Source organism: Melanotaenia boesemani, chromosome 15 (genome assembly GCF_017639745.1).
Source record: "Melanotaenia boesemani isolate fMelBoe1 chromosome 15, fMelBoe1.pri, whole genome shotgun sequence".
Lineage (NCBI taxonomy): Eukaryota > Metazoa > Chordata > Actinopteri > Atheriniformes > Melanotaeniidae > Melanotaenia > Melanotaenia boesemani.
In genome coordinates this window covers 28,213,106-28,238,671 of record NC_055696.1, presented here as the reverse complement: position 1 = coordinate 28,238,671, position 25,566 = coordinate 28,213,106, and the positions used below count along the sequence as shown (strand labels likewise).

At 39.1% G+C, this 25,566-nt stretch overlaps 1 protein-coding gene across 4 annotated transcripts in view; it reads left to right on the top strand.

The window, feature by feature from the left end:
- The first annotated feature begins 1,332 nt into the window (after positions 1-1,332).
- The window catches only part of clip2 (CAP-GLY domain containing linker protein 2), a 58,761-nt gene continuing 34,527 nt past the window's right edge, over positions 1,333-25,566 (top strand). For 2 of the 4 annotated variants that reach the window (XM_042007893.1, XM_042007891.1), the window contains exons 1-3: positions 1,333-2,209; positions 3,909-4,133; positions 18,626-19,125. In XM_042007893.1, coding sequence (XP_041863827.1) covers positions 4,019-4,133; positions 18,626-19,125 — 615 coding nt within the window. In that variant the 5' untranslated portion in view covers positions 1,333-2,209; positions 3,909-4,018. The remainder of the gene's footprint in view (positions 2,210-3,908; positions 4,134-18,625; positions 19,126-25,566) is intronic. The other 2 variants (XM_042007894.1, XM_042007892.1) reach the window with 1 other exon arrangement.

The following is a 25,566-nucleotide window of genomic DNA, read 5'->3' as shown; positions in this document are numbered from 1 at the left end:
AAAGACTCCGGCTCTTCTTGCTCAGACTTCAAGTGCATCCAGCTGACCTCCTCCAGTTTGCATACAGGGGAACATCTGGGTGTAGAACAAGGTATCAAACATACAGCCTGGGGGCTAAAACAGGCCTGTCAGGGGATAAAATCTGGATTAATTTATTTAATGTGAAAAGGACATAGGTGATATGAAAGTTTTTTTTTTTGTTTGTTTTGTTTTTTTTGTTTTGTTTTGTTTTTTAAGAAGAGTAGCTATAATTCCTAATTTGTTCACACGAATTTAAATTTTTTTATGTTTAAATCTAAACTATTTCCAAGGCAGGGGGACAGCTTGTGCTATATTTTATATCTTTCTGACTTAATAAATCTGACCTTAGTTTGTATTATGAAGTGAGTCAATTCAGGTGGTCAGGATTATTACACACATGTGGAAATGTACACATATGTACATTTAAAAATACTTCTAGATCTTGAAAAGTTACTCTGATTATATTGTATCACTGTACTTTATAATCCCAGATTCCTGTTAGTAAATGTATTGTGATTCTGTAGATCCATTGTGATCTGAAAGTTGTAATGCAAGTGTAAATGATTAAACATGTAGATGTGTTAGATGTAAACTAAATAAAATATGTCAGTAGATAAAATAAATAAATAAAACATTAATTAAAAAATATAAATTAGATATAATGTAACAAAATTATGTTCATATATGAAGTTAATAAAATGTATTTTAATTTCAAATTTAAAAATATAATCTTTTAAAAATAATCAGAATCAGAAAAAATTAAATATAAAATTGATTAAAATCTTTTTAATACAATTCATTGTAGAAATGTAAATATATTTGAGATTAATATAAATATGTTTAAAATTATATTTATATAAAAATATCTATTTCATATTGTTCATAAATGTTTTCTAAATTTACAGTCCTTTTAATACTATCATCTTCATAACATACTTGTACTTCCTTGTACTAAAACAAAGGGAAATATTTGGACTTTTCATAGATTATTATGTTATTATTTCACTGATCTGGTCCACTTGACATTAAATTTCGTTGTTTGTGGTACCTGAACTAAAATAAGTCTGACATCCCTGATCTACTTTCTTTGCTGAGAGGCTAAATCTATGAATTAAATGCAGGTTTCTGTTTGGCGGCCCAGCTGTCAAACTGGACACGCCCATGAGCTGCCAAACTGGCCAATCACAGAGCCGTAAAGTTCTCACGCTGGATGCCCTGACCAATCAGAACGCTATAACGCAAACCATATGAAGAAGATTTGGCTCCGCCCCTCTAATGTAAAATTATGGGAATAATCACCGTCAAGATTCAGAAGGTTCACGTGCGAACACCACCGGCAGGATTAAACTGAAAATTTTTATTTATTATTCAACCACACATGGTTATCGATCTGTTAAGATTAAAATACACAATGAAATTAATTATTTTTTCATTGTTTACTGGTTTTATGTTTTGATGTGTACTTTTTTAAAAGCATGACAAAAACCACTCTGATTAGTCTTTGTGGTGTAATTCCGTGAGAAATGTTAATTCCTAGATTTTATTTGTGATTAATTAACAAACTAACAGCAGAACTGAGTCATGCCTTTATGAGTCATAGATTTTAGCCGGTATCCCCACACTTTCACACGGAGATGAGCCAGACTGTAGTCTACCCTCATCTTCCCCCCAGGAGGCTCCGCTTCCCAGCCCCCTTTGTTCAGTCTGGCCGGTGGGTTGAGTCAAAAGAAGGCTGAGCTAACCCAACACTGACTGGAAACACAGACAGGAGCCAGAACAGGCCCAAGGAGCGAACAAACAGCGCCAAAAAGACGCATTTAGGAGCAGAAAAATAGTTTTCCAGCGTTGCTGATGCTGCGCGTCTTTTCGGATTCTGACGGGATTTCGTGCTTCCCTCGCGGCCGTCCACATCGATCATCCTCGGTCTCCTTCGGTGGCTGCTTCAGCCATCATCGTGAGAAATGAGCCGACGGGCTAAATGCTAAGCCAACGCCGGTGTGTTGCTAACCTTGTGCAGTTGTTTCCATCATCCACGGATCCACGCTGACTCTCCCTTTCAGTTTCTGCTCAGCATCCATATTTGCATCCCAGGGAGTGGCAGCCGCTAATCCGTCTTTTCCCTGACAAGGACCTGAAAGTTGGCCAGCAGTCGGACAGCCCTTTGGACTTGGTATTTTCACACGGGAAGGTGACTATTTTCTCTAAATTTTTTTCCTTTTTTGGGGGGCATTTATTTTTACCGGGAGGGACGTGTTGGGGAGTAAATGAAGGGCAGTCTAGACCACGTTGCCGCAGTAGCTACAACAATGGATCAAAGTGGCGTTGTGTTACATTTTGTTGAGGTGGGCATTATCATCCTGACGTTCCCATCCTGTTCTCACTTAAATTACATGTAAATTAGAATAAATCCAAGTCTGAAAAGCTCAGAATAATAACCATAAATGGGGCCTTATTTTTGACTCCTCTCACCACAGTCATCATTCTCAGATAGGATTTTACTGAGTGCTCTGAGGATGAACAAAGCTATTTTTCCACCATCTGGACACGTGTAAATTAGAAGGAAGATTATTTGTCATACCATATATCTGATTCTTTTCATTCCTGATGTCAAATGATCCATTTAAAGCCTCACAGATGTGTGGTGTTTGCTCTAGCAGCATTATATCTTCTTAATAAGCTCAGGACTATGATTTGTAGGCCATGCTCCACTTGGGCACTGGCCTACATTGGCTTTCTGTCAGATTATTACTCTGCTAGAATTGATAACCTGACTATGAAAGAAGAAATGGAGCAATTATGTGTTATTAATAGTAGGATTACAATGACAGATGTAATGGTGACACTTTTCAATGTGCAGTCTTGCTGTTAGAACAGACTTAAAACACACGGCCAGATGTGGAAGGACTGCATTTCTGCTTTTTTCCTCTGCTTTTGTCACTATTAAAGCCTCAAACCATCAGTTGTACAAACTTCATGTTGTTAAATGTCAGTAAAGGCCACCAGGAAACCCAGACATACGAATGGAGGGTGGGCTGACATGAAGTCAGGAGAGCAGTGCTTCATTTCAGTTCGCTACAGCTTTATTTGCACAGAACCAATTCACAACAGTCATCTGAAGGCACTTTTACACACAGTCCTGTGCGATCCAGTTCCTTGTAGTTATAATTAATTTAAAACAAAAGAAGAGACAGTGGGGAGGAAGACTTCCATCAGAACCAGGAAGGAAAGCCTCCAGCAGATCCAGAACCGGGAAGGACGGCCATCTTCCAGTTTGGAGTGCAGAGGACAGGAAAGGGTGGTCAACAAGCAGTATAAATCTCAGCCAAGGATACCTGCTGAGAAAGAAGACGAGAATTAATGACGACAACGTTGTCAAAGGAGCCCAGTGCATCATGGGATGTCCCCCAGCAACTGATGAATGGGATGGATAAGGGTCAGCAAGCCAGACCTACTATAAGATTTATCAGAAAGGAAAGTTCGAAGACTGGTCTGAAAGGTAGAGAGGGTTTCTGCTTCCTGAAGCCAAACTGGGAGCTGGTTCCAGAGAGAGGGGTCTGATAACTGGAGGTTCTGCCTCCCACTCTACTTTTAGAGCCTCTTGAAACCCCCAGTAAACCTGCAGTCTGAGAGTGAAGTGGTGTGTTAGGAAAATCTGGAACTGTGAGATCTTTAAGATCATCAGAACCCTCACATTAGCATTTAGGTCCAGATGGAGACTTTTCAGAACATTTCTAGGACAGAACAATAATGAGGAATTGCAGCAGCCCAACCTGGAAGTAACAAATCCATTCGCTCATTATGTCATTTTAAGCATATAATCACCTTTCTGAAAGTAAAGACGTGACCATACCCACAGCTACGTTATCCCTGTTTTCTGATTCCTACAGCTAAACATGGAGAACCACGGCCTCCACTCCCTCATCTAGTTCCAGATCCAGAAGGTCTTTAGCACCCAGGGTGGAGCTCTCAGGTCCCAGTCGTCTCCTGCTACTGTAAAATGAACATGCTGAAGTCCAGCGGACTTAAAATCCCTGGCCGCGGGGCCAAGCATTCCAGCCCAGTGGGAAGGACCTCAGCTGGTGGGACATCCAGCCCCATTGCCCCGAAAGACAGTAAGACACTTTCTTCTCCAGACCACCGGCTTTTTTTTCTCATCAGTGGAAGTGCTTTAGACCTTTTATTGTGTTGGTGACTCAGTGATGCACAGCTGCATTAGATTACATGCTAATGGTTTTCAGTGAGACTTCTTCTCATACCAAAAAGTCTTTATTACTCAGAAGTCTGTCTTAAACCTCATCTTGACAGTGTTTCCAGTGCAAATAATCTGTTTTTCTGCTAATTAAGTGAAAATATTGATTTCATACTTGTCCGTCTCTGGTAGTGATTCTTTTATAAAGGCTGAAATGAGAGTCTGCTGTTCCCTCTTAGAGTTTTAGTGTATTTCCGCTAAAGATTTTGGTTGGAATTTGCACATATGAGGGTGCGAGCTGGTTTCCCTACTAATGTGAGAGTTTATCACGGTGTTTGAGTCAAATAAAGAAGGAAATGAAGACACAAGTAAAACGTATTCTGACCTCTGCAGCTTCCTTTCTGTGTGACGTCACCTGAACTGGCAGGAAGTCAGTGATGTCTAAGAGACCAAAGAATTGAAGGAATATGCTACGTGTCTCTAGAAAAATTAAGAAGCTGCCTCAGTTTTTGGAGAAGAGTTACAAACTAGATGAGTGTTGTCAGAAAACAAGGGTAGCTTCTATCAGAATCACGGCGAGTGTTTAAGCTGCACCTAAAGAAGATCTTTGGGAAAATATATCATGTCCACAAATCTACTGTAAGTTAGACTGACATGGATTACAAATAAAAAATAAGAGGAAAAAAAGAAAAAGAAATGTTTGTGGCTTGAAACTCAGCTGGTTGAGCAGCTAGATGATATAGAGAGACCACAGCTCCTCCATGCAGCTGGGGCAGGTTCGAATCCCGGTCTCAAGCTCTGGATGCTGCAGGTAAACCAAAACTTAACATACCTGGTGTCACTGGATTTGTTTCTACTCTCACAGTTCAGCAATTACGTTTAACATAGTTTTAGTTTCCTAATGACACTTTTATCCAGATTCACAGATCCAACTGTGCAATGACTACAAAGGCTCATGGGAAATCCATATTTCATGTATACATATATTTTTTCTTCTTTCTTGGAAGAAATATTCTTTGCTCAGAGCAGCTGAGAGAAGTTTAGTGGGTTGGTTTGGAAATTCGGAAATCAGAGCTGTTGTTCCTGCACCTGCTAGGGATGCATCCTGGATATCCCCCTTTTATCCCTTAAATCCAGATCCTTCCTTATAAGGGCTAAAAGAAATGACCAACAATCAGCTACTAAAAAAGTAAAACAGGACAATAATGTTTAAACTTGCTCAAAATTTAGACCCTAATGTTAAAAAACAGATCTGGGACACCAAAACATTTACATTTGGTCAGTAAGTTAACGCTTTTATCCTAATAATCAGTATAATAAGAAACTCTGCTGTGTTGAAGAGGAGCGAGTGGGTGTCATAGAGACGAACTCATTCCAGATAAGACACGTTTTATCTTAGACTGCCTGTGTGTTGGGATGGCTGTTTCCAGATGAATTTCACTGTTCAAACAGAATAGTTTAACCAGTATGGATGAATTGTTTCAACTGGTAACAAGTGAATGAATAATTGAAAATTCGGTTCTTAAGTTCGTACAGCACAAACACTCAAATCAGCTTCTTTCACATAAACTGATTTCACTCAATTACATTGAAAGTCAACTTAAGATTCAAGGTGTTCCAAATGAAATATTTGTTATCCCAAAGTAAATTAATATTCACATCAAACGAACTTTTTTAATAGCATATTGTCACACTTTATTTTAGTTTGTAAAATGGGAGCAGCAAGAAGTCCTAAGACAAAACATCCACAGATGTTCATCAACAGATTTGTTTCTGTTGCCAGAAAAACACGAAGCCCAGCTTTCGGTGGTGGATGTTTCTCCCTGCACTGTTCTCCACACTCATGCTGCCGACTTTAATACGAAAACTTTAGGAAGTAAAGCAGAAGTCTTTGCACAATTGGTACTAAGTGATTTAAACAGGTCTGACTGTAAAGTTAGACTAATTTAATAAATTAACTTGGATCACTTGTCACAAATAGAAGCAGTTCATTTAAGCTGGCCCCACAATTCTCTCAATTTCAAGTTAACTAAAACAAAAGCCAGTTTTTACTAACCAAAAGAATGAAGTGGGATCCATTTAAGGCTTCCTGTGAGGAAGGCAGAGGTGGAAAAAGAACATTTGGGATTGGCTCTGCTTGCAGGAACCTGAAATGGGTTTTTAACAGAATAACTTTTACAACTCCAAGAAAAAAGTTTATTTTGACTCCGTCCAGCGACAGCGAGCCCAAAGACATCAGCTGACAGTTTCATGTCTGTAATGCGAATCTGAAGGAAAGAGGTGTCGACGTGAACAAATAATTTAATTACACACAGATTTGACAACGCAGCAACTGAATAAGTCATCTGCTAACACTCACTTACATAAACTTACAAACCCTGTCTGCACAAAGTAATCACAGCTGTTGTCAACCTTAAATGCAACCACAGTTTATCCTCTCCACTTTTACACGACAGGCCTGTTCTCACAGCTCCACACACACATGCCGGCTCTGTTTGTGCTAAATTACAGCCCAGCTGAAGCGAGCAGAGTGGGAGAAAAACCAGCCAGCTTTGGCTGATAGTACGACTACCATTAGTGTAAGGAAGAGTGTGTCAGGGTTCATGCTGATTGTGGAATTTCAGAGTTTAGGAACCTGCAGCTGCACCAGTTTTGCCTGTAAGCTGCTTCCTTCCTGTTCTGGTTTGTATTTATTTACATTTGAAGCAGGCTGTAGCTGTAAGGGGAGGTGCTTCTGCCACCCAGAAATAACAAAAATGACCACAAGCTCAAATTTGTGTCATGTTTGATTTTAGTCTGCACAGAAATATGTGAGCGCTCCAAGTATGTCGACCACATTCCTTCCTCGCTTTGTTAAAGCCACTTGAAAGCGTTTAGAAGGAGAATAAACTAAAATTTCTTTCATTTATCTGTCCAAGTTTTTGCTCATCATAGGGCTCAATTTGTTTCATTGCTGTGTGGAAGCCACAAGAGTTCAGAGTGTCTGAAACCATCCTGGACACGTCCATTAAGAGCTCAAAAAGCTAATCCCTTCATGTTGCATGCAGGACTGAAGCCTGTTGCTCAGGGCTAGTCAGCTGCTGCTCTAGATAGCGGTTTGCATACCACTAGCACTCATCTGAATCCCAGCATCTGGTTTTAAGTTGTTTGTTTCTGTCATAAACAAAATTGTTGGTCTTCTTTCATCCTGTTAGAGCTGCTTTGTCATGCAGTGTTTTTAGATCTTTGTCTGAGTGAGGGAAGAAATTATCCATCACATGCACAAGCAGCTGGCATCTAATGCTTCTGAAATGATGGTGTCATCTGAAAATATGTCATTACTCCATACTGCAAGGTTCACTTTCATGTTGTTGTTGTCTGGCATTAAAATAGAGCGTTTCTAGTTTAGAGTTTTTTTTAGAGTTTAGAGAGGCCCTTATTTTTTCATACAGATCTTTAGCTAAGTTCTCTGTTGACAAGGCAGTTGGGTATGTGTGCAAAATATCAGTAAAAACATAATACAGTCATTTACCAATTGCATCAATCTATATTTTATTACCAATAGAACATAAACAACATGTCAGATGTTGAAACATTTTACCATTTCATGGAAAATATGAGTTCAGTTTGAATTTGATGACATGCCTGTAAACCGTTGGGACTCAGGCAACAAAAAGCTGAAAAAATAACTGGTACAAGTCAAAAACAACTGAAGGTGCATTTGACAACTAATTAATTAATTGGCAACAGGTCAGTAAAATGACTGAGGAGCATTTCAGAGAGGCAGAGTCTCTCAGATAGAAAGATGAACAGAGGTTCACCAATTTGAGACAAACTGGCTCTAAAAATTGTGGGACAATTTCAGAATAATGTTCCTTTATGTAAGATATTGAAGACTTTAAAGATCCAACCATCTACCATCTATAATATGATCAAAAATGTTGTGTGTTCATGGTGAGAACAGGATCCAAATGCAGACAGAGCCAGGTCTAAGTGAAAAGGTTTATTATAACCAACAATAGATGAGCGGCTGAATGGGGAGGGCGTGGCAGGCAGGCAGGTCTGGGTTTCTGAGAGGAGCAAAAAAAATATTAATATGCAGGCTGAAGGAAAACACAGACAAAAATGCAGAAATGGCCTAGCGCTGTTACCACTGGGTAAACCAACAATCTGGCGATGACTGGAAGGCTGAGCCAGTCTAAACACTGCTGCTGATTGTGGAAGAGGTGCAGGTGAAGATCCTGGTTGCCGGGGAAACATGCACGCCTACCACAGCCACACACCAGAGCAGGAACATGGACCACAACAACAAGATTTAGAGAATCAAGAGGAATCTCTGTCTACATGGGATAAGGCTAAAAGTCAAATTGGATGCTGGTGATCTTGGTGCCCTCAGGCAGCATTGCATTAAAAGCAGACATGATTCTCTACTGTAAATCACTGCATGGGCTTAGGAAGACTTCCAGAAATCACTGTCAACGAACACAGTTCACCCTGAAATCCACAAATAGGTTAAAGCTCTATCATGAAAAGAAGAAGCTAATTTAAAATGTTCTGAGGCAAGTGGAAAACTGGGTGAAAATGTGAAATAGTTTCTGGAAAGCATGGAGGGCATGTCCTGCAGACTAAAGAGGAGAAGGAGCATCCAGCTTGTTATCAGTGGACAGGTGAAAAGCTGCATCTCTGATGGGATGGGGCTGCATTAGTGTCTATGGCATGTGCTGTTTCCACATCTGTGAAGCTCCATCAATGCTGGAAAGTACATGGAGGTTTTAGAACAACATCTCCTCTAGGACTGCAACGATTAGTTGACGTTGTCGACAATAGTTGACAATAAAAATAGTCAACAACGAATTTAACCGTCGACTATTGTTGGCAAAAAAGAAAAAAAAACAAAACAAAAAAAAAAAAAAACTATAGAGTGAGACATCGTCTTCTTTCCTATCTCTGCTGAGAGTTGCACATGCGCAACAAAGCCCGCTAGGGGAAAAATATGGCAGACTAGGGAACAAAACAACAGCAGAGGATGTCTAAAGTCTGAGACTGCTTCACATTACACTTACAAAATAAATTAAATACATGTGAGATTTGTAAAGCGGACCTTGCGTACCACGGAAGTACGTATGCAATGCCCGAACATTTAAAGACGAGGCACGTCAGATAACCTCAAGCAAGATTTAAAAGCTGAAAGTGAAATAAGTTGTCATTTAATAATTATGAGATACATAACCCAAATAGTCTAGTCGTTTTAATAGCTGGTGACTAATCGACTATCAGAATAGTCATTAGTTGCAGCCCTAGTCTGCTCCCATCCAGAAAAGGTCTCTTCTAGGCCAGGCCTTGCAGATTTCAGCAAGACGATGCTGAACCACATCCCGCATCCATCACAGCAGCATGGCTTCACAGGAGAAGGGTCTGGCTGCTGAACTGGCCTGCCTGCAGTCCAGACCTTTCACCAATACACAACATCTGGAGCATCATGAAAGCAGAAATCCAGCAAAGAGGTCCAGGACTGTAGAGCAGCTAGAATTCTGCCTGAATGGGACAACATTCATCTCCTAAAACTCCAGCAGCTGGTCTCCTCACTTCCTTGACATTGTTAAAAGAGGGGATGCTACACAATGCTAAACTTTACCCTGTTTTTTATTTGGTTGTTGTAGACATAAAGCTGGTTGATCCCCCTCAGTTGGGTCATTTTCTATACTTGAATGATGATGGAAATGTGTGTGTGCTGTTTAGGTGGCATGTTTGCAGAGCAGCTGGACAGGTGACCTTTGACCTCTCATTATATTCCATCCCAGTAACATTAGAACCAGGAGTTGATATGGAGGAATCTGTTTCCTGCAGCAGATAGTCCTCACACTGACCCGGCCCTAATGCTTCAGATCTCACCACGTTTGTTGGTTTAGCCTTGGGTGACTGAGAGAAGCCACTGTGTCGGAAGTTGGCAGAGTTCACTTTACTGAGTTTAAAGAACTGTTTCAGCCTCCTCAGGAATCTATAGCCAAAGAGTGAATAAAACAAAGCTCCTTTTTTTTTCTTCCTCCTGCTTTTTAAGTGAAAATAATGGAGCTGTGTCAGCTATCGTGGTGCAGCTTCTACTGAGACCTTGCAGGTTTGACATGCAACAAAAATCTCAGCTGTGGTTGCAGGTTGTTGCTTTTCTGGACACTTAAAACTGTTTTACATGCAAATCAAATACACATTTCTATAAATATTAATGTTAATCCAGCTTCTTCTTTAGTGATGTTTTGTTGTTCCTGCTTTATTCTCAGAAGTTATTTTAAGAATATTAAATCATGTGAGTGCATGTGATGCAACAAGCTCCAAACCAGATAGCCTGCAGTCTGAAACATTTAACAAAGCACAAAAAAAAGTCACTCATTTAATCCTCGGGACAAAAATGCAACCTTGTAAATAACTGCTGTAAAAGTATTACATATGAATTAGAGGTTGAACTTTAGTGCGTTAATTCTGATTAATTACAAAAAAAAAATTAACGGGTTTAAAAAATTGAACACATTTTATCGCAGTTTGCAGAATGTTTGTCAGCGCATGATTTTCTGACACACACGTCAGAACTTGGGTGCAATTTTAGCGAGTTTTCAGTCCCCTTTAGCGATTCTGTTTTTAAAACGCTACTAGCAACAAATCTAGAGAGTTTCTGGTAATACTGGAGGCTTTTGGAGACTGATGTGAAAGCATACAGTGTTTACTCTTCTCAATGAGCAGCGGCGCTGACTCAGGCCCCTCCCCTGTCCAAATGCACTCAACAGCCACGGTGCCCAGCTCCCAGCTACAGAGCCGACCCGTGACCAGACTCAAAGCTGCTGCTGGCTGATCCCGCCCTGGCTCACTGTCAGATATTCATGTCTGTTAATATAGAATGTGGACGAAAACATTTAGAAAGTTAAAGTACTACACCATGTTCTAGACTCTTAATCAATTCATTCAATTGAAATGCTATTAAATGCTTTTTATCAGACATTACCAGAGCTTGAGTTTATAATGTGTCTGTGTCTATTATTTGATTTAGTCGTCCACTAAAATTGTTATGCGATTAAAATGCGATTAATCAAGATTAATTACAAATCCTCTAATTATTTAGAATAGTTAGTTTAATCGAATCCCACCCTAATATAATTTTTTTTCCACTTTAAAAGTTAGTAGTTTTAAACAATTCCAGCCTAAAATACACAGATAATAGTTATGTGTATTTTTTTAACCATTTAAAATCTAATTAATTTTTAAAACTCCAAAGTTTTTTAAAGTAGAGAACAAAACAGCAAACAGCAAGAAAATGTTTCCTTTAAATGCTTTGCATGCTTTGAATATGAAAAAAATGGTGCAGTCTGATGGAAAAATATAAAAATTGAAAATAGAAGGCTATCACCCCAAAATTAAATCCTAACATAAAAGAATGCAGTTGTTTAAGTTTAGATAATTGAGGCATCAAAAATGTCATCTATAATGGTTTTCAATGAGGCATTTTTTGTCCTTTGGATTAAATGTGTAAGTTTTTGTGTAGCTTAGCCATTTTAGGCTAATTGAAAAAGCTGACATTAAAATCCTAAAATGGTCAATAAAAGAAATATTCTATGGGAAATTTTAGCTATATTCAATTAACAAAGCCAAACTAGCCTGCTTTAAAATTACAGTTATTGCATGCATATTTAAATGCATTTTTTAACTTCACAGTCATCCTCTTATACATCAGCACTTATTTACCAAAATCCTAAAAGATAAATGTGAAATCAGAAGAGATTATGATAGTAATTGAAGCCTGTTTGTAGGGACAGAAAAGATCCTTAATGTGTCCATCAAATGTAGGTCGTGACTCTCAGTCGGTCACTTAACGACTAAAATGATACTAGACCCGGACACGGTGCGTTTAAGAGCAATAAACTGATCAAAGTTGAATGCATTCAGGCTCAGTCCCCCTCACCCACCTCCATCTGTGCTCGCACAGCTGCCACAACCTCTGCTGCCACAAACTGATCAGCCCAGTCAAAACAAACAAAACCAGAACCAGTTAGAGGCTGAAGGTGAAGATTATTGAGGAAAATTATCATAAATAATAGGCAAAGAGGCCACAGAAAGATGGGTGTGTGAGCAAAGCAAAGCAGAGAGAACTTTGGGAGGGGGGTAAGGGGTGGGGTTAATTGGGAGGAGGAGGGGGGGAGCTGTGGAGGTTTCATTGTGCCGAGCTGATGAATAGTGGGATTCAGATGGTAGTGGGAGGTGGCTGAGCACAATAGTGAATGTAATGACTGTTTCTGGTCTTGCTTCTGCCCAGGATCCTTTTACCCTCAGTGCTCACAGATCACGGCTTAGCTCAGGTTTGAAACGCCATGCCGGGTTCTGGTGGTCTGGATCACAAGTTTTGACCCAATATCTTTACCATTTAATGTATTTATGACCGACAGTAATCCTTCTTTATGTTTAGTTTTCAAAGCAGATCATCCAAAATGAACAGATATATAGGAAGTAGCTTCAGCAGATAAAGTAAATGTCAAAGATGTTGAGCTCTGAGGTGGTTCTCCCCTCGTCGTAGTCAGCATTTATTTCCACAGTGAATGTTGTGGTGTGTTTTTCTTTTTACTGGCTTCATGCGATTCAGAAGTATCAATACCAATATATGCCTTAAAAAAATCATCATCAAATAGTTTTTTTATTCTTTTTTTTCAACTTTGATAACAGGAAATATCAGATTTATATTTTTAGTCTGTCTTCTACTTGTCTTACCAAGTTACTGGAGGGTAAGTCCATTTTATTCAACCCAACAATGTCATATCAGGGATTTTCTTGCAAATAAATAAATAGAAATAAAATAGAATAGAAAACAATACTATGCAGAATGGGGCCTTGAAAAATCTTAAAATGCCTTCTTGGAACTATAATCATAAAGAAAGCAGACAAAGTTCTCAGCACAGATAAGGAGGTAACGTTTGACCTCCTGCACAACTAAGTGGTGAACAGTGTCAACACTGGTCCCTCCATAATTTCCCTCTACAATGTAGAGTAGTGCTGAGTGAGGATGTCACAATTATTTGATTTCACCATGAATCAAGGTATTTAACATTACAGCTAATTAATGGTAAACATCCCCCAATCAGGGCTTTAAATCGATTTTTGAGTGAAGATGCACACGTCAAAAACAAAAAACGAAATTCGTGAAACATTATCTGGAATTTAATTTCATAAAATCTTAGAAAAAAACTTAGAATAGCTACAACATACATATAGAAGTGTTTTTTTAAAGTACATTTGAATTTGATAATTCAAAACATTTTTCTTTTACTTTATATAAAATGTACCTCTAAACACACAAAAGTTCAGTAACTTTTGATTTAAAACACTTATTTGTAAAAACAAATCAGCTGCTTTAAGAGCAGTTTTTCTTTACAAACCAGCTATTAAAAATTTCTCGTAAATCTTAGTTTAACATTAATGTAATACACATAGATATACATAACAAAGAAAGATGAACATTTAAGGATTTATTTATTAAAAAGTAACAAGTCAGTAGTTTGAATTTTAAAATTGTGCGAAGCTGCTTCCTTCTAAACACAGAGGAACAGTATCTGGTGGTAAGTTTCAGCCTCCAGGTGTGTTTACCTGCTGGAACAGTCAGAAAGCAGGATTAGAATTTCAAATATATCATGAGGAAAGAAGTGATGTTTCAAGAGAAACTTTTTAAAAACTTTAATTATTTAGATTTTCCTCTAGTGCACGCTTGTTCCGTCATGTGGGGACGTCGACAAACACCTGTTCAGGACAGGTGATGCTGCAGCAGCCCACCTACGAATTATCTCCATAGCTGAGACACAAGAGGACGTCCATCCTCAGCCAGAACCACCGGTGGTTTCTGTTTGTTCAGAACAAGGAAGCAACAGACTTTGGAAAAATTTTTAAAAACTCCATTAATGCATGTTAAAATCAGTGCTAGCATTAATTAATTAAAGCATTACAGTTGTGTTAACGTGCCTGGTCTAATTTTTAATAGAGTCTTCAGCACATTACAGTAATGCATTTTTTTAAATGTTCAGAGTCTTCAGCTGGAAGGAAAACAGTCACTAGATTTGTTGTTAGTCACTTAAAGTTGCTAGAATGGTGGGTGTATTTGCTAAACATAGCAAAAGAGTCACTAAGTTGGCGACACTGCACGTTTCCAGGTTTTTACATACTTGGTGTCCTGTTCCAGTGTTTTGTTTTTTTTTTATGAAGCAAGTTTCAGTGATTTAACGCACCAAATGAGAAGGACAATTGTCCAAGGCAAAACTTGGTTTTGGGGGTGTGTAGCATGATAACATGTGAAGACTTCGCTACTGGTACCCGGTGCAGAAGCTGTCTTAGATAAAGAGGTGAATGATCTTGAAGTGTTTTACGGCTGAGAGTGAACCAATGAAAGTTAAGGCGAGTATGTGAGGAAGGTAATTTAACCTGAGAATAAAGCAAAAAGTGGTGAGTCTTAATGAAACATTTGTGACCAGAAGCACTGATCGTCTTCAGATCTCTGATTCAGTGTGCTCTAACTTTCAAGATGCTCTCCTGGTGTGTTACCAGGTCTGTGGTGATTCCGCTGTTCAGCTTTACTTTTCACATTAACAATGTCTGTGGGATCAAATTTTTCAGAAATCAAAAGGACTTGTAGGCTTTTTTTTTTCTTTATATGATAACCATTGTTCTTAGCCCTTCACAAAATGATCACTTTCAGCTTCTAGGTGAATCTTTCATTATTAAGATTGCTCCTACGATCAGAGCCGCCGCTTGCATTACACACTGGGCCAGGCACGGCGCCAGGATTTTTTTTCTCCTGGTGCTAATGAGGGACTTGACCAATACGTGGGGGTGCTAAGAAAATAACAGATTTCCATGACTTAGGTAACTTTATACATAGGTTATCGATTTTTTCAATAAAAGTGGCTAAGATACACAGCAATTTAACTGAATTAGCCAAAGAACATTCAGCAAAATAACCAGGCCTACAACGAGCCACAAAGCAACGGCAAAAATGTTTTCACGTGGAAAGGTGCAAGATTCAGCACCAGACAGCGACCATGTGATAAACAAGCAACACATACAGAATGCAACAAACGCATTTATTCTACATGCATAATTAATGAAATCAACTATGCATTGCTTTTATTGCCTCGGATCACAACATAACTTAAGAAATTAAACTGATTGCGAGATAAATTTAACATACTACACAGTGCAGGCGCAACGAGAAGTGCAAACAATTTGTATCTAATGATTCGGACCACAACATGGTAAAAAATGGAGATAATAATACCAAAGCCACAGCGAGAAGTGCAACACTCCGTACCTGTTAATTAGGCACACACGAAGAAGAGCGTAAAATGAACTGGCTCATCACAGTATGGATGATTATAGAACAATACTGCAAACAAAAATACATGCCACGTTCTGCGCATTCGTTACAATGTAACAATGTCACGTCATCACATCAAATCTGTCACAATCAGTCTATGATCGCAACGTCAGGAAAAAAACTCACCAGAGTTGTTTTACAGGAGGACGATGCGTCTATTGTTATGGTTAAGTGCAAACGAGTCTATAATCTTCTGGACATCAAGGGCCTTGGTTCTTTCTGCGTGTATGGACAGGCAGGCAAGATTGCTGAGTCGGGGGTTTGCCATTCTGTTTCTCAGGTAGGTTTTTATGCGCCGCATGCAGGAAAAACTGCGCTCACATGAAGCAGAGGTGACAGGCAGTGTAACGGATATGCGCAACAGTTTGTAGATGTCCTCAAATGAGTCTTTGTAAGGTTTAAGCATGGACAGAAATTCCAGTGTGTTGCAGACTGTTTTTAAACTAATACATTCCTTTATTATAATATTATTATATATAAATTCATAATTATATTTTTTATAATCTAATTTCTTGGGGGGGCTTAATGGGGCTACACAGATTTATCACGGGGCTGTAGCACCCCCTAGCCCCGGTGTGGCGCCGTGGATGCACTGGGCGTAGAGCACAGGGAAAATTGGGCTAATCATTGTAATCATCGTGATCAATCGTAGTTATAATCTTAGCATATTTAAAGTTAGAAATATTGTAGCATTATGAATAGAGAAGTGTGACCCAGCGCTGCTGTCAACTTGTTAACAGGAAGACAGGCTGCCGTAACCACAGCAGTAAAAAAGCACCGCTAACAGCTGTACTGTATCAGCTCTGTACTGGTTCTGTCCTCCTCTCTCTTACCACATAAATAGAGAACAAGAAAAGAACTGTCTCCTTAACTTCCAGTCAAACACAGATTGTTAATGAGATGCATCATTGTTCACTTTGATTCTTTGATTGATCTTCTGATATATTCAAAGACACTCTGTAAATGTCAGAAAGGTTCTGGCTTATTATGGTGGTGGTAAATTTGATTTACTTATTTAATGTTTGGTAGCACTGTTATTCCAAAAGCAGGGTTTTGTTATTTTTTTCTTTCTCATTTTACAGTGATTTGGGGATACAGGTGCTGAAATTGATCTGTATCTGGAACTCTGTTCTGAGAACACTAAGAGGACATTAAACTTCAGGGTTTCCCCACAGACAACGGGGCAGTTTGTGGTGCTCCCCTGGCACTGGTGAGGGAATGTAGTGTGGTGGTCGGTGGAGTCGGTCATCGGAGTGTATGTAAAGTGTGTGCAACAGACATCGTTCAAACCAAGCAGCAACCTTGGCCAGTAAAATGTGAAGCTTATGCGGAAGTGCAAAAAATTGCAGTTCATTCCTCATCCGCTAGGGGCTGGCTCCAAAATTGAGCAAATCCCCATAGACTCCCATGTTAAAAAGACCAACTTCACAGCAGAAATAAACATGTTTAAAGCCTGGTACAAAAATCCGTTTTAGGATTAATAGGTCAAGTTTACCTTCATGACAACTGTGAGGGGGGTGAATTTTTTTCTAACTCATCCATTTGGATGTTATTTAATTTTACAATTCGGCATAATTTTGATTGACAGCTATCCAATATTCGTGGCAAGAAGGGAGAGTGCAGCACAACCGCGGTTTTTATCCGGCTAACAGCACACCTTAGCTTTAGCCCGCCTACCTCCGTTAGCTGGTTAGCTACCGTTAGCTACCGTTAGCTCCGGGTTAGCTCGGTTAGCTCTTAGCTACAGGCTGTTTGGAGTTTGATGGGTGTCAATCATCCACCTCCACCTTCACAGTCTCTCTCTCAGCTCCACCTCTTTGCCCATTTTTGATTTTCCGGGAATGATGACATGCACGACGCTGCCAAGATGGCGATGGTGGGAGCCGCCCAATGAGCTTCACTTTTGCTCTTCAAAAATCTACGGGTGACGTCATGGAGGCTCCGTCCATCTTTTATATACAGTCTATGGTTCAAACACACTCTGTCTGAGTTGCCATATTAAAAATACACCTGTATGTGTGTACTTCAGTCAACCGGTTAAGACCATTTTAAAGCTACAAGAAGTTTTTGAAATTATTCAGCTCAGTCTTAATTGTTTAAAGTAAGTTCTTTAAGAAAATAACTTGCATTTATTTTATATTGCAAGTAATATTGCAAAGGGGTGGTTGTTCGATGTTTTCAGCACTTTCGGTTTCACACTGCAGAAAAAAGTCAGGATTATCTTTTGAACCATAACTGAGGCTTGGGGATAAAAAATTAACCAAATACCAACTTTGCCATCAGAGGGCATTTTATCTGCACAGAAAGGCATGTTTAGGGGCAATTAATTGCTAACAAATATTAAGTGTAAGCTAATCTTCACTTAGGTAAAGTTCAGATGTTCCAAGTGTCAGTGAATGCAGCATGTAATGAAAAAGTTTGAGGGTTAATATTGACCCTTTTTTTTCTTTTTAAGTTGCATCCATTTACCTTGAGTCTCACAACAACATATGGAAGCAATTGTGGCATAAATTACAGAAAGCACAACAAATGGGGCCCACAGAGCCTTCCAGCCGTGTCTCAGGGCATCGGGGAGACCGCCTGGCACCAACCTTCCCTGAACACAGATAAACACACTTCACTGGCAGTGCTGTGCACTAGACCGCATGCTAATGGTAGCCTGCTCGGTTTACATGCTGCTTTGGAGTAGATTGGGCTACGTGTCAAACAGGCGATATCTCAGGGTTAATCACTCATCATCTCTCTGACCCACTTTTCTGGAGGAATTAGAGAATCATCTAATCTTGCTCAACCTGCACTCCCTGGATGGCTGTTGCCACTCCAGTTTTTATTTCTGCAGGCATGACACAGTTAACAGGCCTGAAGGTGATTCTGCTGGATGGTGAGGGAAGAAGAAAGAAGGGGTTTTATCTAAAGAGGAAACGATGATACATACATATTTTAATAAAGATTATATTACAGTAGTGTTTCCTTGTTTTGCTTTTGTTTTGTGAACAACACAACAATTAACACAAGATGTTCTTTTTCTTTTGTTTATCCAGGCACTCCATTGAAGCCCATCACACCAACTAAAATCTCTGAGGAGGGGGACGATGTTTTGGGGGACTACACTGTTGGGGAACAGGTCTGGGTCAACGGCATCAAACCAGGAGTTATTGCTTACCTTGGGGAGACCCAGTTTGCCCCCGGACAGTGGGCAGGCGTGATACTGAATGACCTAGTTGGCAAGAATGATGGTTCGGTGGGGGGTGTGCGCTACTTTGAGTGCCAGCCCCTCCAGGGCATTTTCACACGACCCTCAAAGCTAACCCGACAGCTGGTCGGAGAGGGGAGCGACAGCCACTCCACCGACTCGGCCCAGAATCAAACCCAGTTCGGCGGCGGTGGCGCCCCCGCTGGCCAGAGGGTGGTGGTGCCACTCAGAGAGGGGCTGCTCAACAGTGCCGTCAAAACAGGAAACGAGTCTGGGTCCAACATGTCGGATAGTGGGTCGGTTAAAAAAGGTGGCGATAAGGATCTTCGAGTTGGAGATCGAGTTCTGGTGAGTAAGTTTGTTCTACGCTAAAAAAAGCCAGTCAGGGAGTTTTTTATGGATCATTTGTTATAAATCTACTGTCGGGAAGTCTGTTTATTTCCCCTTTAAATGGTGAAGCATTTGTAAGGAAACGCATTTGTGGGAGGAGCATCAGAGTTGAGTACCAGGGTGCAGGTTCAACAATCACGTTATGACGCGGAAAGAAAATCTGAACTAGTAATACGAAATATTCTTCCTGAGAGACAATAAATCCACAACTAAATTAATCAACATAATGAAACCTCGAAGGGAAGTGGTATGTTGCTAGTTTAAAACAGACAGAAATAGGTTTAGACCCATTGTTGCATGGCCCATCGTCGACCTTACAGGTGCAATAATTTGTAAAAAGAAAATGTACGCTATCGTTTTGACTCACTGCAATAGCATAAAATGTGTGATATTAAATAGAACATTTCTATTAAACCATGATTTAATATATTAATAGCAAAACCTATTAAACTTATTATTGTTCATATTTTTCAAGGATCTCTACCAAATGCATGTCTTTTTAAGTCTGTACAATATTACTGAAGGTCAGGTAAACACTTCAGTATGACATATTACAAAAATTCTAATTAATTATGTAGACCAAGTCATAACTAAAACTGAGAACTAAAACTAACCAGCCTCAGCATCTCCTCTCTCTGAACTTCCTGGCAGCTTTGATTCTATCACCCGACAAAATAACAAGTGAAAACATGCTAAGGAAACAAGATTTTGGCTTTTTGTTATTATCACCATTATTAATGTTTAACTAGAAATAAAGAAAATATTTTTCTTTTATGTTGACTTACTCTAAAATAACCCTGATGTCCTTCTTTCTTTTCTTTGCTGATGATAATCTGATGTGCATTGTCAAGGTCTGATCATGTTGCACATTTCAAGTGGGTTTTAGACAACAGTTCATACAAGACTGATGCTGCAGTTAAAACCCATCGTTAGAGTTCAGTTCTCTGATGGTGCTTGGGTAAAAACGGTTAAGCCTGGGGGTGGAAGTTTATGTGGACCCTGAACGCCTGTCAGAGTGCAACAAACTGGAAGTGATGAGTCTGTGATGTTTATCAGGTGGCGGCACAGTGTGCTGTAAATGCTTTGTAGCATGTTCAGCTGAGTGAATAGGATTTTCTTCTTTTTTATCTTTGTTTATGCTAAACGAAGCTAACTGTTAGCTTTCAGTACGACCTAACTAAACCCTGCAGACCTCACTTCTGGCTCCTGCTAAAAGACTTCTGTTAAAGACTCAATTTTTACTAATTTCACCTTAGCCTTTTACCACACAAACGAACAAACCAAAAACTCCTCTGTAGTGATGTTGGACCTATCAGGTCTTGTTTAGAAATTTTAGCTCAACTTTTATAAGACAGGAACTCTTCTCGGAGCCACCACTTCCACCACGCGCAAGGCACCACGTGCCATGGGAGCACAAAAAAATTGGGCTAATGATCAACGATAAGCATAATCCTGGCATACCTAAAGTTAAGTATATTGTAGCATTATGAATGGAGAAGCGTGACAATCTTTTAAAGGGAAGACATGCTGCTGTTGACCGTTACCACGTTAAAGAAAAAAAAAACTCCATAAGCAGCTGCTAACAGCTGCAAGATCAGCTCCATATCATCTCTCTTCACTCTCATCCACGCACACAAATATAAAACCAGAACAGATCCGCCCCCTTAACTTCCAGCCAATCACAGATCTTTAATGAGACTCATTATCCTTCACTTTGATTGACAGGTTTGTGATTTCTGAGCTTCTGACACGTTCAGTGACACTCTGTAAATGTCAGAATGCTTCTGCTTTATTGTGGTGGTGGTAAATTTTTATTTATTTTATTTATTTATTTAAAGTTTGACAGCATTGTTAATTAATCCAGAAATATCTAAGTTGTTTTATTAGGATTTAACTGTTTCATCTTTGTGGTTTGGTGAAACTGCTGCTGTATCTGGAACTCTGCTTTGAGAACATCAAACCGGATGGGTCGTTATAGACATGTTTGTCCATTTTGAGACATTTTTGGCCGTCGTCTTGGCTGTGTTAGTGCATATGGGACAGTTCTTTATATAAAAAAGAATAAAATAAAATCTTTTTCTTCACAAATTTTAGAATTCCACTTTTTTTGCTAGCAGTATTTTATGCTCAGGCCTGTATTAGGGTTAATTTTACTGGTGAACAGTAGAAATAACAAATTAATTTTCCTGAACTTGAAACCCTAACATCACAGAATGCATAATTATATTTTGTAATATTCTTGGATTAAAAAAATGTGGGTTTAATGTGACTTAATGTAACATTTTGGTCCTAAAAACTGAGAACAACAGTGACTTCAAGTAATCAAATTTCTATTTAAAGGGTTAAAATTCTATAAATGTTTCCAAGAAATTTACGCTGAAAACCTGCAGCGGTACATATGAAAGAATGAGAGGGCATGCCTTTTTTTTTTTTTTTTTTTCAAATCTCATCAATCCATATTTTATTCCTACTAGATCATAAACATATCAGAAATTAAAAGCAAGACATTTTACCATTTCATAGAAAGTATGATCTCATTTTAATCGGACGGCAGTAACACATCTTTAAAAAGTAACATGACTGGGTATAAAAGGAGTATTTCACAGAGGCAAAGTCTCTCAGATGGAAAGATGGACGAGGTTCACCAATCTGAGACAAACTGGCTCTAAAAATTGTGAAGACTTTGAAGGTCCCACCATCTACGTTGTGTAACATCATCAAAAGAATCAGGAGGAATCTCTGCTTGTAATTATATTCAAATTCTTCCTCAGATATTTTATCTCACTGGGTATTTGTTACATCGACATACTACTTACTGTTAGTTCAATATTTGATGATATAAAGTAGTATTTAGGTAATCTTAATTATTTAGATTTGGAGTAAATATAGATTTAAAGGCGTATAGGTCCAGTAGTTATATATGAAAATACTTAATGTGAAAAATAAACAATATTATGGTTATTTTGGGGCCTTATTTAAAGACAAAGTTTTTCATTTTTCATTCAGTAACAAAGATGTTGGAGTAACTTTAGCTGAAAACTGCTTTATTCCATCAAACATCTGAATATCATGTTGTTGTCATAACAACTGAAAATTTTCCTCATCTTTTTCTTGCTCTGATCTGATTGGCTCATATTCATGCCGTGTAATGCGACTTGTTTCCAGTTTTCACAGGGAATTCTGTTCATTATTCCAGGTTTTACTTTCACCTCCATACAGCCTCCATCACACCTCTATCCAGTTTTGATGATGGTGCTTCACACCAGACAAATTTCAGTCTCCTCTCTGCTCATCTTCTCATGGACTTCTATTAGTGTATACAGTGTTATGAGCATTGGATTATTGACCGGGGGTCACATTGCTCTCCATTTACTGATGGGCACGGGGGATAGTTACATCACTCCGTGTGCAGCCAGAACCAGGAGCTCCAGAAGCCTCCATGCTGGTCAATATTGCAAATCACTCCGGATTACTTTCAGCACTTAAGAAGGGAGCGACCGCTGCTGACACATTGATCAGTGGATCCATCTATTTCCTAAGCCTCTCCAGTGTAATCTATCTTACTTTGGTGGCTTGGATGTGCTGGCTTCCACTTGTGCCCTCTGCTGCCGCTGAAAATGAAACTCTGCCTCCACAATTTCATGAAATGAGCACTAAGGGTGGATCTCAGGTTACACACTGTGGACACAAATTTCTCTCCGTTTGGTGTTGAATTATATGACAGTAGCAGGAGAGAGACATGCTTAACTGGAGGCATCTTTGGTTCGTCTCGGGGAGATTAACTAGCACAACCTTTGCTAAACTAATGAGAATAATTGTGTAAACTTTCCAAGAGTCAGGATTGGGTTAATACTCTCTGGTTTGAAAAGTGGTGGCATTTTAACATGGACGGCGACAGAAACCAGTTCGATCTAATGTCCTCCGACACCACTGTGTTCCTCATCACGCCTTCCTCTTTAGCTCAGATGTGAGCTGTTAATCTGACACTTGAAATCCAAATTTATGATTTGTCACATTTTTCCCCCTATATTTAGTTTCATACTGAACACAAGTAAGGTTTTATATGCAAACACCTAAAAAAACAAACATCACAGTTAATGTAAAAATGCACGTAGAAGCTCAGTTCGTTTAATCCCAGTCAGCATGCGGACGGCCTCAGTTGTCAGATTATGAGGCTAAATTTATGTAAAATGAATGTATCAAGTTATAGCAGCATAAAACCCAACCAGAAGAATAAAACTGAATTTATTACTAACAAAACTTTGTAGAAATAACATACAGATCAACAGTGATCGAACTTTTTCTCATCTGCACATCATTCTTGGCTTTCAGGAGAAAAATATTGGTATTAAAATAAACTCACAACAGAAACTATTTACATATTTACACTTTTTTCCTCATTTTCGGTTATTTCTGTTTCAAAACCAACTAACTCAGCTGCTTTTTGGCGCCACCGTGCATCAAAAACGTCTTCTTGGCTTTATTCCAGCCATAGAGGAGCATTATTTTTCTTCCTTTCAGACACACATAGAACTTTCTGCTCACTTGATGATCTTTCACCAGAGATGTTCACAAGTCCTTTTTTGCAAGTCCAAGTCAAGTCACAAGTCACTTTTAGTTGTAATGAGTAATTCCCCATGAAGCGTTTACTGTCTGGTCTTGGTTAGAAAACTGCAGTCCTCACTCAGCCGTTATCTGCCAGCATTTAGTAGCAGCACTGATTGACAAATGCTCTATTTTTCTCTTGACAGTTTCTTTTACCTAAATACTGAAAACCTGTAGATGAACATGGAAATTTATTCAGATTAGTAAATATGCTCCTAACATAGCTTAATCAAGAGGTTTTAGTGTGAACCAAAATCTATCTGGACCCATAGAAAACTTTTTAAACTTTTTTTCCCTGCATGTAGAGAGGAGGGCCAATATGCTGCAATTTAGTGTAGGACCAACCGCTGCAACACATCTGGTTTAAATGACAGCTTGTTGTCAAGTTCTGCTCTTAATGACCCATTAATAATCTGACTCGGGTGTATTGCAACAGGTAAACATGTACAATCTGCAGGACAGTGGCTCCACAGGTCCACAGTTGGTGATCGCTACACTAGTGCATCAGAAAAATTTTTTTATTTTAAGGGGCTTAAAAAAAATGTGAGATGACTACAGAAAATATCATTTTTTTAATTTTTTTAAAATCGAATTAAAATCATAAATATTTAAATTAGATTCAATACTTGCAGGTCCAGTAAATTTATCTTGCATTTCTAAAAAACATGTTATTTACAGTGGGTCTGATCCCAGTTTGGTCCCAGTTTAACATCATCATGGTAAAATCACAGTTCATAGAAACTGAGTTCAGTAAATGTCTCGTTCTTCTGAACACATTCAATGGAGCCAGTCGGATAGAGTGCCGCTGTGGCGCTAAGCTCGTTGCTAACATAGATGCTAACATTAGCTTTTATATTACAGTGACTAACCCCTCCAGAGGTTGCAATTTGCTGCTCTTATATTTGTCTCTTTTACTAAGTTTGTAACAGCGGTGCTGCAACAACAGATGTTTTCTGTTGATTACGCTGCAGACGCTTCTGTGTGACATTACATCTGGGAGAATGACAGCAGACAGAAGATCCTAGAAAAAAAAAAGAAAAAGAGGATTTTTCACAAGTCTCCAATCTCAAGTCTGAGTTGAGTCTCAAATCACCATCTCGAGTCCTGATTGGACATTACTGTCTATTTGAGCTATTAAGCTCTGACTGATGGAAAGTCTGACAGGAAGTGTCTTCATCATCATGTCCAGGTCTAATTACAGGTCTCTTAGCAACATAGTAGTGACAGTGATCTTTTTATGATGAAATGTGATAAATATTGGTGTTATCATGGATCATTGGACTTACCGTATAGAATCTCTAGATAAACTCTACATTTTGTGGCTGGATTGTAAACCTGAACCACAATTGAGCCAGCAGATTTACACACAACTGTTCCTGAGAAACTGCTGATGATATAAGCAACGGCGCTCGGGAGCGCCACAGATCTAGTGTAGCTTTAAGGATTAATGTTCAGATGTGTGAAAATATGTCTGCTGATTACTTTAGAAGTAGGATCTTAAAATATAATGAATAAAGAGCAGCATCTTAAAGTGTTTTTGAGATCTTTAATTCCACCATGTCCTGAGGAAATGGGATGTGTGCTCAGTCCTGTGTGATTTTCTGTCATACATGTGGTCACCATGTGGGAAAGACATTCAGCAGCTTGCTTATGGATTTCAGTGTCATCCAGACAGGAAGCCATTTGTTTTTGTTCTTGAGGAGAGGGGTGAGATCACGGGTGGCAGAGATTACCTTCACGTCCCTCAGTTTATATTTGTGGAGCTACAAAAGCTGTGTTGTAATAACTGTTCAT